Source organism: Bactrocera latifrons, unplaced genomic scaffold (genome assembly GCF_001853355.1).
Source record: "Bactrocera latifrons isolate USDA-ARS-PBARC rearing strain unplaced genomic scaffold, ASM185335v1 scaffold_126, whole genome shotgun sequence".
Classification (NCBI taxonomy): Eukaryota; Metazoa; Arthropoda; class Insecta; order Diptera; family Tephritidae; genus Bactrocera; species Bactrocera latifrons.
Window position 1 is genome coordinate 198885 of NW_017534697.1, and position 15914 is coordinate 214798.

A 15914-nucleotide genomic window follows, 5' to 3' on the forward strand; every position below is an offset into this window, starting at 1 on the left:
TTCTTTCTTAGCTAACATGTGGAACACTCTAATTTCAAAAGCACAATTTTCCTGTGTTTTTTGTTGAATTTTGCCCTTTATTTTTTTATATTATTTTTATTGGAGTTTTGTTTTCTCAAGAATAAAGTTTATTACATTTTTCATTTACAATAATTCCTTATTAATACATTCTCAGCTGCAACACTGCGTGTTCTGCTCTTACAATATTCATTCCCTAGAGTTGAAACTTTATTTGTTTCTCTTGTTTCCCATGCTTATGCAACTACAGTAAATTCAATACACTTAGTTGGTAATATTTAAAATTCATATTTTCCAGTTTTTGTGTGGAGCCTGGTATTTGCAATTGTTGAAATAACACGAAAGTTGTCAGTAGCAGTTCAGCGGGAAGCAGGACTCGGAGTATAGACAAGCGGAAAGCTCTAAGCAATTAAGACTGCGACAAACTTATCAAAAACTTAAATGAAACGCTTAGAAAGTTCCCTCAATAATTAGGAGAGGGTAAAATGAGTTACATATAATTTACCGCTGCGTGAGAGAATAATTATTTTAAGCAAGGAGTTCTGTTAACACTCAACGCCAGCTGCGACTTGCGGATGCGATGAGAGGTCGACACTTTTGGGGTTACCCGAATATATTAAGAATGTGGATAGAGTTAATAAAAAGTATAAAAACTGCTTGATCCAAAATGCATTTTGAGAAAAACCATTTCTCTTTAACTGAACGTGGTTGAGTGGTCCAAGCATACTCRTTTCCACAGCTGAACTGATCCTTATTTTTGAATTTTTTTTTTAACAAAGTGCCAATGCATCTATTTCCCTCTACTGTCCGAATTTTTAAATCAACATTTTTGCGGGTTTCTTGAATGCTTATAACAGCAGGGAGAAAGCATCAGAAATTTCTAAAGAAAATTTTTATTGTAATAATTGTCGCACGGAAATTATTTAAGAATGAAACTGACATAAATCTGCGGCCCTCGTTAATATTATATTTGCCATGCTTACATAGAGTTTATTGTTAAATATTTGTATGTAACTGCATACATACATTGTGTGTTGTGTGTCTGTGTGTGTGAGAGCTAAGTTCGAGTAACTGAGTGAGTGTTTAAGTGACAGCTTAAATACCTATAAAGCTATTTTCATCAGTTGACAAACTTCTTTATATTTCTTTATTAAAGAATTATGTCATACGCTTGTACATATGTACGTACATATATAGTAYATAAGTTAGCAGTTGTGTACATTTAAATAGCCTAAAACATTTTACACATTCATTTTCAATTTTTTATATCTGCGTCCAAGTGTGTGTGTGCGCCAAACGATCAATATTAGCTGTTAGAACTGCTTAAGTTGCCTAGAACTAAGTATTTACTTCCGAACTCACGCATTTACACACAAGCCGGAACTTTCTATTTGCAATATGTGTAGGTTTTCAGTTGTAATATATTTATCTCAGTTTTATTAAACAAATACGTATTGTAACACCTTGTGTACTCCGTTGCTCACGCTCGTTTTACGTGCCTAATAGCGAATGCGTGAGTTTTTGGTGCGCTTTAGTGTCCTCAAGTGGGTTAGTGTTTCTGAGAGTTTTCTATTACAATAAACATTTTTTTAATATTATATTTTTTTATTTTTTTAGTTTCTTCCTCATAGAGCAGTTTTAATTAGAATATTTGCTTTAATAGATTGCGTTTGGAAAAGGTTTACAATTACCTACATATCATATACATATATATGTATAAACGAGTGTTTCTTGGCTTATAGTTTATCTACTGAGTTTGCTTAGAACTACATGTTAGTTAAAGACTCTTCAAATCTACTATTTATGCGATTTAAATATCCTTTGTGCTGGTTAGCTCTTTGTTATGAAGAAACCTTTTGGAACAGATATCATATCCGTTGTGTTTAGACAAAGAAACATGGGGCATGAGGGWAACTCATGAGAGGATTAACAAAGTTGACTATTAATTTATGTAACAAATAATATTAATGACTCATCTATACATAAAATCGTGCTTTTATTTTCTCCTGAACTCACTTTAGAAGGCAGTTGGCTGTAAGTGTTTACAATAACAGTACATTATGCTAGGTTCGCGTATATAAATGTGTTTTTGTAACTATTGAACAAACATAAGGGAACTCTTTAACATATTTATTCTTTTTAGAAATCACCTTAAGAGTAATGTCTATGGTTTTCCTTCTGGTAGCTCCCATGTGCGACGATTCGAACCTAAAGTACCAGAGTAAGATGAGAGAGTTGTAAGGWGGAAAAGTGTAAGGTGGCATCCACGACGTCTGTAAATAAAAGGAAAGAASAAATAAAAATTGAATTGAGAATTATATTATATGTATAATAAATATATACTATAGTTCATAAACACTATTGTTGTAAAACAACATTGATTATTTGGTTAAAAGTAAATAATAAAAATAACACTTCAATTCTTTCATATACAAAATCTTCGAGCGAAGTTCAGGTGACTGAAGTTCGTTTCTTATGTGGTTACAAGCATCATTTCTCGAATTGCTTACCCATTATTTATATTGAAGCTATAGTCAAATAGTTACTTATTAGCTCTTCCAACTAATAATAGAAATAAACTCTATTAGAACATKTCATAACTTTTCTGTTATGAACTCCTCTACCAAACATATTCTTGACTACACAATTTTGAAGAATATATAAAAAGTATAATTTCCTTTGGGTCAGGATCCGGTAAAGGCATTTCACCAGATATTCTATGCCGGTACAATACATACATATGTCTACAGTATAAACTATTGAGAAAACAATTTGTGACATTTTCATATTTCGTATTCGTAATGCCGGTATTACCGAATGTGAAGAAAATAAAAAAAATTATCTTGATACAAGTTTTTTGCCGGGCGTAAATCACATTCGTGACGGACATAGTCATCCCATTCATGTTGAAATTCTTAGGAGGTCGAAGCAGCAGTCAGAACATGTTTATTTCTTTTCAAAAAATTTCAGAACTTCTTTGTTAATAGTGTATGTTTGTAAAATTCTAATAAAATATTTTCATTTCATAGATAAAAAAAAAATTGTTTTTAAAAGGCTGTTTTTACCCGAGAAAAACCCATGTAACCCTTTAATATTGAGTTAGAATCACTAATAATTAAATAAAGGCTATTTCTATATTCAAATAGCTTTGATTGATATTAGAAATTACGTTTGAGTGTGTAGAGGTTGCCATAATTGGGAATAAGAACAGCTTAAAATTATGAAACCATCAATCAAACTTTGGCAAGGCCGAAACTTGATTTTCTAATTAGCTGAGACAAGTTCCACATCCACATACAGAAGRCACCTATGTAAGAAAGTTTCGAAATAGAATAGTTTTCACACAAATTTTGGGGGGCAACAGCAGCTGGATGACAAAATTCTCAAGGGGCGGATATTTGCTGGTGTGTCGTTGGGATCAACTCAAATACAGAGGCATCCATTAGTAAGCAAACTATATATCGCGTTTTATCGGTTACATGCTCTAATAGCTCGCAAGCTATTGTAAGAAATCTTAATTAAATTTAGAAATCTCATTTTAATATCCTCTTAAAGTGTATCCCCTAAAATGGAAGAAATCAAGGCAATACTTTCACTAGTTTAAAGTAAGTTTTTCCAATCCTGAATGCATTTCCCCTGCTTTGATTCTTGCAATTTGTCAGAGTGTAAATGTTCGGTTACTCCCGAACTTAGTCCTCCCTTATTTGTTTTTATATTAGATCATATATATAGTGCATGAATTTATTAATTTGTATTGCGCTTATTGTTTACTGTAARAATTTAAAGAATTTCTGAATTATTAAATCTACTTCGAAAACTTAAATTCAGTTCTCATCTTAAATGTGTGCCATGGAAATCCTTTGAATGTGTATCTATTTATTTTAAGGTATAAGAGCTTCAAGGCTTGAAGAATTGTGCTTAAAAGTCCAGCAATACTTCTGAAAATAGTTAACGAATAGTGCGACCCTCCTAGTTTAAGAGAACAGAAGCTTATATTAAAATATGCACTGAAATAGAAATTCTATGTTTTTCTTTATTTGAAATGTAGTGCATTAAGGGGATTACARAGGCAAGAACAGAAGGAATTTGCTCCATTCAATATGTGACGGATTGACATTTCTGCCGTTTGGGCAAATCCAGTCAACTAATTTGTATGCTGCGCTCATAATACACATTACGATGTATGGCTGGGTGATGCTAATGACCATGCGGATCGCCATTACCCAATATGTGGTGGGCGGGGTTGACGGCACCACACTCACAGTCTGAAAGCTCATTGGATTTCCATGCAAGTCATACGTCACTTCAGCAACCTCAATGACATCTTCAASTTGGTGGATGGAAAAAATCGTTATCATAAAGTACAATAACAATTACAACCACAAGGCTTTGTCATTTTCAGCATCATGTGCAGTGCAGCTTAGTAGTCCAGATAATTGCCAGTTTCCGCATCCATTTCCTTTTCTTTYGGTTTAACTCAGTTTTTTGACAAACCAAGCGTTAACGATTTTTATTATCATTAACTGTCATCAGCAGAATTGGCCGAGCATCGCACCCATTCGCTGTACTAAATGTGGCGCTGATATGTGTGGGGGCAAGTCCATCAAACGTCATCASCAGTTTTGGGTGATGTTTGGGTATCTTCGAGCTGTACAATCCTGTTTTTGGCTCGTCTTGTATGCAAACAGCTTCCAGTTACATCAGTATTCACGACTATCTCTTCTTCTCCTTCTTTCCGCTCTGAATTGCATTCTATATTTGCTTTTAGAAAAAAAAATACATTTCCTTTCCTGTCTTGAACTTGAACTTGACTGATGGCGAAAGAATGTAACTTAAAACAAAACTTTGTAGCAACATGTTGTATGTGTGTATAAAAAAATAAGGTTTTATAATAATTTTCTGTTTAGTGGTAATATAAAAGAAAGAGCTTAAAGGATTTGATAAAATGTTTTTAATGTGCTGGCTTTGAGTATCTATAATAATACCAATCTTCGCAAATGTGGCATTGTTACCACCCACGGAATCGAAAATATTGGAGTTTGAAAAATGTTCATATTTTGTCAGTTCAAAAGCTGTTTCTTGTGTGTGTGAATCTATCTTTCAATTGCTATGGAACTCATAAATGCCACTTTGTGCTAATAATCTTTGRAAATATATTAATTAAAATATTCTTTTCTTTAAATCTTTATATTTTACTCGTATTACTTTTACATAGTCTTGAATCTAGATCTAGACATTTCTTATAACAATAAATTGATAMACAAGGCTAGAATCTTACAGTTACAGGTACCTATGAAAAGAGGTACCTGAAGGCAGGTAAAGGGTTAAAAATTGCGTTAAACATAACACAAAAAAGTAAATAGTTTATTCTTGGAATAGCAAAATGCTTTAATCTTTTTTGTGTTCGCCCCCTTTCTATTGTATACTTGTTTTTTTTTTTGAAAATAGAGTTTTTCAAGGACGTTTTATATGCATCTTTTCTTCGCATTCTTCTGTTTTCTCACTGGGCTCTCGTAAAAAGTATAAAAACCTTYACGGTCGACAAGTTATCGTCATTAGAAAACAAATGCTAAAGTGATATATATTAGAGCCCGCAATAAATATAATACTTTCCGGTGTTTCCAAGTTTCACCCTTCATCTCTACAGACAATCAACTTGCAGCGATACAGAAGCAAAGATGTGCATTGAAAGAGGAGATTATCTCAAGTACCTGTTATACCTCAACGATGATGGAGGAGGTGCGGCCGAAAATCMCTACAAAGATGATAGTGAGGAAGAGATCTGCGTTGAGAATGCGTGTTCGTGTAATATTTGTTTCAACTATTACACAGAGATTATGTTTAAGCAGAGGAAAACCGACGCAGAGAAACTAGTGGAGCAGCTTCTGGCTTTTAGTACACAAGTTGCAATCGAAGAATCAAGAACTGCTCAAATAACTCTTGATAATAAACCTGAAAGGGACTTGCAGCCGGAATCCGACTGTGAGTCGTTGATAAACCATTTTGTGAACTTAAGAATATCTAYACCCAAACATAAAATATATTCAAGAAGTGAATTCGTAACAGATGAACTACACCAGTTAAACGCTCGAGAACCGTCCGTCGGACTTATAGCCTACAGTGAAGAAAATACAGAAGCATACTCAGAATATGTACAAAATAGTGTGAGCTATAGAGAGTTTATTAGAAGTCATTTGATACAATACGATTTTGGTGAACTCGATGATTATTTGCGGAATTATGAAACAGAGTTGCGAGTTATGGCTTTGGAAGAGGAAGTGAGAGCATCTATTCAATCTATTGACAACGAAAAGCCTTTAAATAACTCCAAAGTTGACTTGGAGCTTGGCAAAATTGTGGACTGGTATTCATGGGAAGGTTTTGAATGGAACCAAAGTTTCGATCACRTCGCCACTGCGTCAGAGAGTGAGTTTACCGAAAGGGACATGTCGAAAAACAGCTTCTTCGAGGCTAATGAATTTGGTAAAAGCAATGAATATTTCAAATGGGCTAACCAGTTCGATTCGGATTATTCAAACGTTTCGCAAAATTTACGGCTTCGAAAAAAGCTATCATTTGAACGGGAATGTGATAAAATACAATCTGCCTTTAGAAACATAACACTCGACAGGCCATTGTCACAATCTAGTGTTTGGAGTGGTAGTTTAAATTTCGATGAGGAATCAGATGAGCAGTATCAAGCAGATATATCGTCCAGCTTCGATGACTGCGTAAACGCTGATTTAATAAGTGAAAATAGCCAAAGTAAGCCACAGCATCAGATGAAAACTTTGACAGAAATGTGTAGAAATGTTTTGCTTTTCAACCGATTTAATGAACGAGAAAAGTACAAGGAGAAGTTCGATGTAATACAACGACGAAAGATTGCCGTCGAGTCGGGAGACGTCAGCAACAATTCCACGTACTCTGATTCACATAGTTCCGMCAAAGTTGCCCTTAGGTACAGACAAAACGAGCAGTGGAGAGACAAAGCTCACTTTGAGGAAGTTAGAGTTCCTTATAAGGTAGAATCCAGTCTATCTCATAGGCAAATCTGGACGATTTGTTATGATTCAGATAGCTATAMAATGCCACGCAAATGGAAGAGAAGCCTGCGGCAGGCACAAAGAGGGTCTCGGGAGCAAATCCGGCAATATTTCGAAGAACTGAAAATCAAATTTGGCCATGACATGAACTTATCAACYGCTATTTGTAATAACTGGCAAACGGAATATGATTTTCTAGATTATGATTGCACTCGGCTATACGACGATCAGACCCAAGTGGATTTGTCGACAAGCTCTGACGAAACATTGACATGCTTGTCTTCCTGTTCAGACGTAGATGAACACGCGTATAATAGGAAACCAGAAAAAATTCTCAACAGAAGAAAGCTGATTCCTTATGCAGAAGCTAGACCCACGTCGAAAGCGAAACGAGGGACTAAATTATCGGAATATTCTCAATTAAAGCAGTTTGATTCGGATGAAAGCTTTGAGTTTTCTGGAGGATCAGAACCCATTTGGTGTGCGTAACGCGTTTTTGTTCACCGAATTAATAAAAAAAATATATATAGTATATTAAAAATATGAGTTTTGATTATTTATGTAAAATCTATAATTATATTTATGTATATATAGATGCATAGGTATGATATTTTTGGGGTTTCAGCTTGAGTGAAACAAGCTGTGGATATATTCGAAGTGATTCTTCTCTCGAAATATATATAACTATATATATAGTTATTAGAGACAAATAGAATTATATATGGTGGGTGTATATATTTTTTGGGAAATATAATTAATAAGGATGCCTAGGTTTAGTTTAAATTTATTATTCTTTGATAAATATATGGTGGAATTTTTCGACATATCTAGCTGAAAATAGTATCAGTAACGAGGATAATGAATATTAAGGAAAACTAGGTTTATCCTTTTGTCTTCACTATGCTTATTGTGATTTTAGATTTCTCAATATAACAGAGGTTCATATTTRTACTTCCAGTAGTTTCCCAAAATGAGGCCATAATGTGCTCACATCATTTTACATTTTTACAGTAAAATTTACATGTGAAAACACCAACAAAGTTGTAGYGTTGAAGCAGGGGAGTACGCGTATATCTCATTAAAGTCTTATAACTACTTCTTCAGTGCTATCATATTTTATGCCATAATACAATTTTCTTATTTTCTTGTACTTTTAAAACATATGGCTTAAAATCAATTATAATTTTTTATAGCAAACTATAACAACGTTTTKAATGTAAAAAAGATTTCTTCACTAAGACAGTTTCACAGCATTATTTCGCATACGTCAGAAGGCAGAAGGCGCAGTGTTGCACCATAAGTGCTGCCCGTTTGTTTGGGCATCTGGTATGTTGGGTAGTCGAAATTCCACTTAGTTTTTTATTATATTCATACTAATAATATACATTTTGGCCATTTTTCCACTAGAGACATCAGAGTAAATCGAAATTTCCATAACGGAAGCTAGCGAACCATTGTTGTGCTACGCGAACTGATACAKCATCGTCTCCGTAATCTTCACAGTTTTCATTGGTGGCTTGCGTGACATTCTCCCTTTTTATACATCAATTTCAAAATATAGCGATTTACTTCATTACTTTCACTAATTTTTGAACAGCTGTAACTTTTTCTCAACTTCCCCCGGTTAAATGAAGTTTAAAATTTCACCTTTCCAACACTGTATAGTATGACACAATGTGGTTGGTAGCACTGGAGATATAAATACGACTGCTACGACATCTATTGACAAAATACGAAACAACTCTTTCGACTACCCAACGCTTGGTGCRTGGAAGACAGCTATATTTTCTTGGATTCTACTGCATTTCAATCTTACCAAGTTCTGTTTCAATTATATTATTAGTTTTACTACTATGAATCTCTTCTTACTTGATTTATAAAAGTTTCTTCGATTTTCAAGCATTGCAGAGGAGCCAATCAAACAAACTATACTAGTTGTTCAAACAAATAGGCAGCACTTAACCCTGTATTACTTCCATTCTAAAATAAAAGCGGCAATTTACAGATTTTGTATGGCATATACCCAATAAAGGCGGCGGCAATGTTGATCGTTGAAAAATTCGTTTTTAAYAGCAAGGTAAGAAGTGAAATTGGCTGCAGAAGACGACTAACTGCACTAATTTCAGAATTTAAGTGAGAATTCGAAGCAATGTTGCCGCTTAAATTGCCATGCCGCGACGGCSTTTACGCTGATCGGTAAAAAAGGCGTCGAACATCGCTTTTATTTCGGTGTGCCAGTTAGGGTTTTATAGTCCATAAAAGAAACGTTTGTGTTTAAATTTTTGTCAGCAATTTGTCAGTTGAGTCCTCTTCACAATGTTAAATCTGAATTAAAAAAAACTTGGACTGAAGATACCCGTTAGACCACTTGTAGGGGGAATTCGAGAATTCGAATACTATCTTGCCTGAACTAAACTCGATAATTTTTTTTGTTGCTTTTTATTATTATAAAAAGGGTAGTGAGTGGATAATATTTTAAAGATTTTCTTTGATTCACCTATAATCAGGGAGCCCATTAAATTTGGTGCGACAATGTAAAAGAAACTGCAGAATTGTGTCTTTGCAACCTTTAGGCATTTGCCCACGGTGTGATTTTGATTAAAAAATACAGCGTCTCGGCTAATGTTCTAAATTGTGCTTAGCCTTTTCATTAAGTTCGCTTTTGTTCAACTACTGCAATGCTTTTGCTTTGTTCTGTTTCAGCTTTTTTCGGTTTGATGACAATCGTTTTTATGTTCCTTTTGTGGTTCACTGTTATTTTTTATATTATTTCTCCTGCGGGCATAATCCCTATGATTGATGAGACTCTTTGTACTTGCTATGATTTCATTAAGTTATGTTTTGCACTTTTCTTTATTTTTTTTGCTAACGCATTTATATACATACATACGCTGTAAACATTGTTGTTATGCACATTTGAGGATGAGAGTCCAATGTAATTAATTTTCATTGCATTCGATGAGATTGAGTGACATTTGTGTTGGGCAGACTGCATCGGCAGAATTTTAAGAACGTTTTTCGGTAATTACATTATCATTGAGAACAGGATGTACTACCGCAGACTTTACTTAAAACATAATTTATTTGATTACTATAATTTGTGAAAAATATAATTCTTCTAAAATTTCRAATCGATCCGAGTAAAATTTTAGAAATAGAAAATACGAAATTTTAGGCCACGTCAGCTCTACGGTCCTTAGGTAAGATTGATTCTTTCAAAACTCTATTTTATAAGTCTGTGGAGATGATTTCGTTCAAGTTTTGCACATATGTATCTCTGAAATAACATTATCTAGTSATTGTATGAAGGATTTTTATTATTTTTTCAAGCCAACACAGGGGGAAAATATGTCTGTCAAATGATCAAATGTTAGTTGCATGGTTTTAGGCGCAAATTTTTCTTATTACAATTCCTATCAAGCTGAACAACGATACAGGTGAAGCTAATGAGAAAGTTGATTTTGATAAGATATTTTAAATACTACATATCTGGTTTGACTTTGTACTCATCTTAGCACTAATATGTTTAGCTGTAAGGTGACAAGTGGAGGCATTAACATAAATTACCTGTTATGTGCTGTGGATATTCAGTGCTCTACTCCCTTCATGCGCCAACAACATTGCAATTTAAACCGCTGTAATTCAAACCGATCCAATCTAATCTGTACCCCACTCACTTTATTTGTTGGCCGCATTTTCAGTCCTTTCTCCCCCACTCCGTACTTAAAGTATGTTTCAGCAGCAGCATGACGAGTCGTTGCACATTTCCTATGTCARTTCAGCAGGTGGCGCAGCTGCTGGCACATCAATGTTGGCGTCTGTTCCGGCGGATGCGATGCCGCCACTTGCCACGGTAACGGCCGAGGAGGAGGATGATGAGACCGGCGATGTGGGTGAGAAAGTGTTTGTGTGTGCCGTTGCCAAAGGTGCTTGACTAGTTGCAGCACCATCATCTGCTGTGCACAATGGCTGCGTAGCTGCTCCCACAATTGCGGCAGATGATTCGCCTATGCCGCAGACGGTCCCTGCTGCGTTGTTGCTATTGGTTTTCGAGTTTGTTGCCGTCGATGATGATAATGGTGGTGGTGTGCTCGGTGGCAATGGAGAGTCGGTAACGCTAACGCGTGTTGCTGTTGCCGAAGTGTTGCGTGTTAGGAACCAACAATCCATCGGTGTCGGTTTACCTTTCATGACGACTGGGCCACGGTATTCGAGATTGAATGAATCATCGTGGTTTATCTCCTGGCAGAGCAATCTGTAAATGTGGAAGCAGAATGGGATAGATAAGATATTAGATGGATTCACTGACAGCTGCAGTGATTGTGATTGAGTAATGCAAATGCTTAGGCAAACTGGCGCTTTGTGCACTTCAAATTAAATCCCAGCTGAAAAGCCAAGAAACATGAAAAGAGCTTTTGTGCTCTGTTTCTTACCTCATATCTGAACCGCACGCTATAAAATTTGTATTAAAAGGAAGTGGAAGTGGGTTAACAGCCGCAGCCTAGAAACGCTGAACGCGCCGTTTAAATATGTTATGAATGTCACTTTAGATATCCATTTGAAAGTAGTTCTGTTTGCCCCAGCAGAGCTCATTAATTATACGAATTTCTATATAAATGTGCATTCCTCTGCTGTAACGGTAACACCGATGTCATCATTCTTTGAATGAAATATATGTATGCAAACTTGGCTTAATACTCACTTTGCACATTCGCACTAATATATGCCGGTGCTTATCAACCTAACCATATTCTGGGCACTCGTAGCTTGTGGCACTTGAGTGCCTCGAAGAGTTACGTCCACACACACACATATAAACTCTTACTTACCAGCTGAGTAATGCATGAAACATGTCCTTGGTGATAAGACGATTTATCCAGCTACACGCTTCGGTGGTTTCAGCATTTTCTGCTCTACCACTCTGCTCTAACAGAGTTCACCTTAGAGATTCGTAAATTGTGGCAATGATGCATGTTGGTTGGAACATGCATAGGCTTTTGTGTTACAATGAAATTAATGGCGTAAATGTGGATTAGACAATGGAGGTTCGGGTGGTATGGGACTCCTGATAGAGGTAGTCGTTGCTTTGGGGAACTATTTGATATTTCGATTTCAGTTTGTCGCTAATAAAATTTGTAAATAAATTCATGTGACACCTTAAAATTCCTTCGAAATAAATAAAGATATCCTGTTTTGAAAATGCTAAGACGGTAAGCCCTGTACAAAGACGAGGTGGCTAAAATAAACTCCAATTCCTGATTCAAGTTACTTCAATAAACTACTTACTAAATCAGAAAGGGAAATCAATATATTCAACATTTCCCTTTAAGTGKTTTTGTCCTAATTCCATAATAATACATTTAATGTTTTAGATTTTAGACATCAGTTCAGTGCAAAATTCAAATGCAGGTGCTCTGAAACTCGATGGCTGGACATACATCGATGGTGGTGACATATGAATAATGAATTTACTTTTAGATATTGTTATTTACAAATTTGAAGTATTTCAWTATTTCTTTTCTTAATAATTTAAGTCTCAGTCAAGGCATCATTGTTAAAAAACTAAAAATCTAGGTATGTTCAAAACAAAGAGTATTAAAATTCTAATAATTCTGTTAATTTTATCAAAAAAACTTGGGAAATTTCTCACTGATTCCATAACCTGTTCTCCACGTAATTTTGGCGGCCCAGTTTTTCAAAGGAATAGGAAAAACAAACAAATGCATATCTCTTCGGAATTCCCAAAATTCATCGGTAAAACCTGTCGAGGRATTTTTTGAATCTTTTCAAAGGAGAAAAATTGTGTATTTTAATTAATTGCTAAAGAARACTGTGCGCGGCCTTCGAGAAACCAATAACGTTTACCCGGAGTCAAGAGTGAAGAAAATCTGGGTTTTACGCCGTACAACAGCACAATGCTGCGTGATCCCTTGAAATTGTAGAAACTCCTCTGTTTGTGCACGTCTACCTGCTCGCCTTAGATACATATATTACGTACATATGTATATATACAGACACTTATTCTACGATATTTCTGGTATAAATTGGCTGGATCATTCTCAAGTCGATGTATTCTCTAAACTCTGTCAACTTGAAACAGACCGGAAGATCTTCAGAGTTCTCAATAAAATGCCTTGCGTAAATGATTTCGAGTGCGTGAATCAGCCCAGAAGTGAAGATGCGAAAGAGGGGTCTGCCACGRCACCGCCGCCWCCTCAACCACTGCCGCTCAGACCACCATCAAAACAACCTCCACTAATATGTGCCCCACAAAATGCAGGACCATCAAGATTGCACCAAATCGGTGCCGTTGCTGCTGCCATTGTTGTACGAAACGRAGGCGAAGGAGTTGGAAGCGACTCGGAGGACAGTGATAATTTCGAAGGTTCTGTTTGTACGTATTGCTGTATTAATGTGCCGTTTCGCATTCGAAGAGCCTCAACTCCTGCTGAAATTGGAGGGAATAGTATGATTGATGCGGCGGACGATGCAATGGAGGCTGTACTGGCTCAGCGCTTAGCGAGAGCTGAGAATTTGTTATTGTAGGCGAACGTTTGAACGAATATGAATTGTTGTTGTTAATTAATTAATGATCGGTTATAAACTGTACTGGATTATAATAAGAAAGAAATAAATAAAATMAAATTGTTTATTTGATTTACGTCTGCTCGAATTGAGCCACCATTTCTGGTAAACCGAAAGGGCTAGCAATTTCATGATATCCGTATAACATTTTTAATTGACTGACTCCAACTTTAAGATAGTTATTTCGGAGAAGAACACTGCAGTTATGATGGTATGTATAAGCTAAATCTTTTAACCTAGTTTTTAACTCTGCACAGTACCAAATGAACAGAAAATCCATTACATGGATTAGATTTTAAGGTTCAATTGTGCGTGACAACTCTCTTATAGAAATTGTCGATACCAGAATATACTCTATATGATAATCATGTTTTGCTATTTCCATTCTCTTTATACCGAAAGTATTGCTGTTCAATTAGCTGTGGACTGTGGATAAATGGTACTTCAATGTACTATACCTTTTGACTTCTGTACAAAGGTGCGTTCTTTCAGCGTGAGGACATAAATGACGATCAACGTGGGCCAATCAAAATCCGCGATTACCGGAAAATCCATTGAAACTGTGCGTGAATTCATCAAAATCATCATTGAAATTCATGGAAATGGAACATCTCCAAAACATTGATTTATCGTATTTTGACCGAACATTTGGGCTACAAATAGTGTGTGCACGGTTTGTTCCGCACTAATTGACTGACGACAAAAATTGCTCAGAATTCAACATTCAAAGGACATCATTGTGATCGATTATTTCACTAAAAATCACATTTTAACCATTCCCGTATTTACCTGACGTGCGACTTCTTCCTTTTAGAAAAAGGCTTGCACCGGTAAACGAGTTAAAACACTCGCTGTATATTTTTAATAAAATAAATTGATTCTGAAGAAAACCCCGTTCTGTTGTTTTTTAAGTCCTGTTTACTTTGGAACGCACCTTGTATCACAAATAATGTATTATATGAATCAACAATACTAATACGGTATTGTTTCGTATATAAATATTAATATTTTAACGAGGAAGGCAAATCAAACTTTTATACTTCTCTGGTTTCGAACATAATTTTTTTTTTCAATTTATAAATAGTTTTTTCTTCACTTTTAGATTTTTAACACTTCTTCATTCCGTCAATCGATATGCAACGATTTGATTTGCCATACGTCGTGACCAAATCTATTATATAATCTATTTGGCCACGTCAGCTAGTTTCTGTCCTTCGGGCGCGGCTGGTAGCGATGATCGACGCATCCGAAATGGTAAGCTGAAGGTGATAAAATCGGACACATTTAATTCGCTGTCTCTGCCTGTGTTGCCTTCATAGTAATCAGAATCGGAGTCTGCCTCACTGTGGCTAGTCTCTGCAATGCCGAAGGTTCTGCGGGATTCGGTGGAGTAATTTGGTATGGTTGAGGTGGTAATATGGCAACACCAGCGCTGCTGTTTTGCGAATGTGCCACTTTGCTGAAATAACCCTAATTTATATCAAAAAAATAGGCAGCACTACATACTCTTCTCAACTATTTTCTGACAGTGGAAAGATCTAGCACAAAACAGGTACCACAGAAGGCAGGCAATAAATATTCATGAAGTTCTAGGAAGTCTACTTTTAGAGAGTAGTCTTGTGTGGTGATTGAGACCGCTGAAGTGAATYGCAAAAGTTCGGCTCGCCATTGTTAGGATATTGCACCCTTTTTTAGACAATACCTACGTTGTACGTTTCGTTTTAACAGTTGAAGGCGTGGCGAAAACACGAGAGTTGCTTACGTCACAGTTAGAAGGACATTCATTAATTCATTAATCTTGTTGTTGAAATAAATATTTGAGATTGTCATTAAAGTAGCTGTAAATAKTTTGAAAACATTTGGTTTTACTAAGTTATCGGAAAAGTAGGTGGGTAGTATTTATAGTAGAATGTAATATCTACATAATTTTTTCATTCATTTCAAATTATATCTGGTTACATCGAACGTTTTGAATGGAAACACTGTATTCAGTTCTAACCAACTTAGAAATTAGGATAGTAAAACAATCCACAAATATAAAATACAGCGAAAGCTCTATTAAATGGACGCTCTATTAGTGGACAACTCTATTAATAAAATAAGCAGCAGATTTGTTATGTTTTCGTATGAAATTTATTAGTACGAACATACTCAAAATTTAACCTTAAGTTTTTATATCGTCAAAAACGTTTTCGCATTCATTCGTAAATAAAATTTTCACCGTATTGAATATGAGAATAATAGTATAAAATGTATATAAATATA

General features: G+C 35.4%; 1 protein-coding gene across 2 annotated transcripts in view; it reads right to left on the reverse strand.

Annotated features, from left to right (window-relative positions):
- Positions 1 to 92: 92 nt before the first annotated feature.
- The window catches only part of LOC108978718 (guanylate cyclase soluble subunit beta-1), a 95322-nt gene continuing 79500 nt past the window's right edge, over positions 93 to 15914 (reverse strand). For both annotated transcript variants that reach the window (XM_018949123.1, XM_018949125.1), the window contains exons 17-18: positions 10632 to 11319; positions 93 to 2291 (exon numbers count right to left, since the gene is read on the reverse strand). In XM_018949123.1, the coding sequence (XP_018804668.1) occupies positions 10833 to 11319 (487 nt within the window). In that variant the 3' untranslated portion in view covers positions 93 to 2291; positions 10632 to 10832. The remainder of the gene's footprint in view (positions 2292 to 10631; positions 11320 to 15914) is intronic.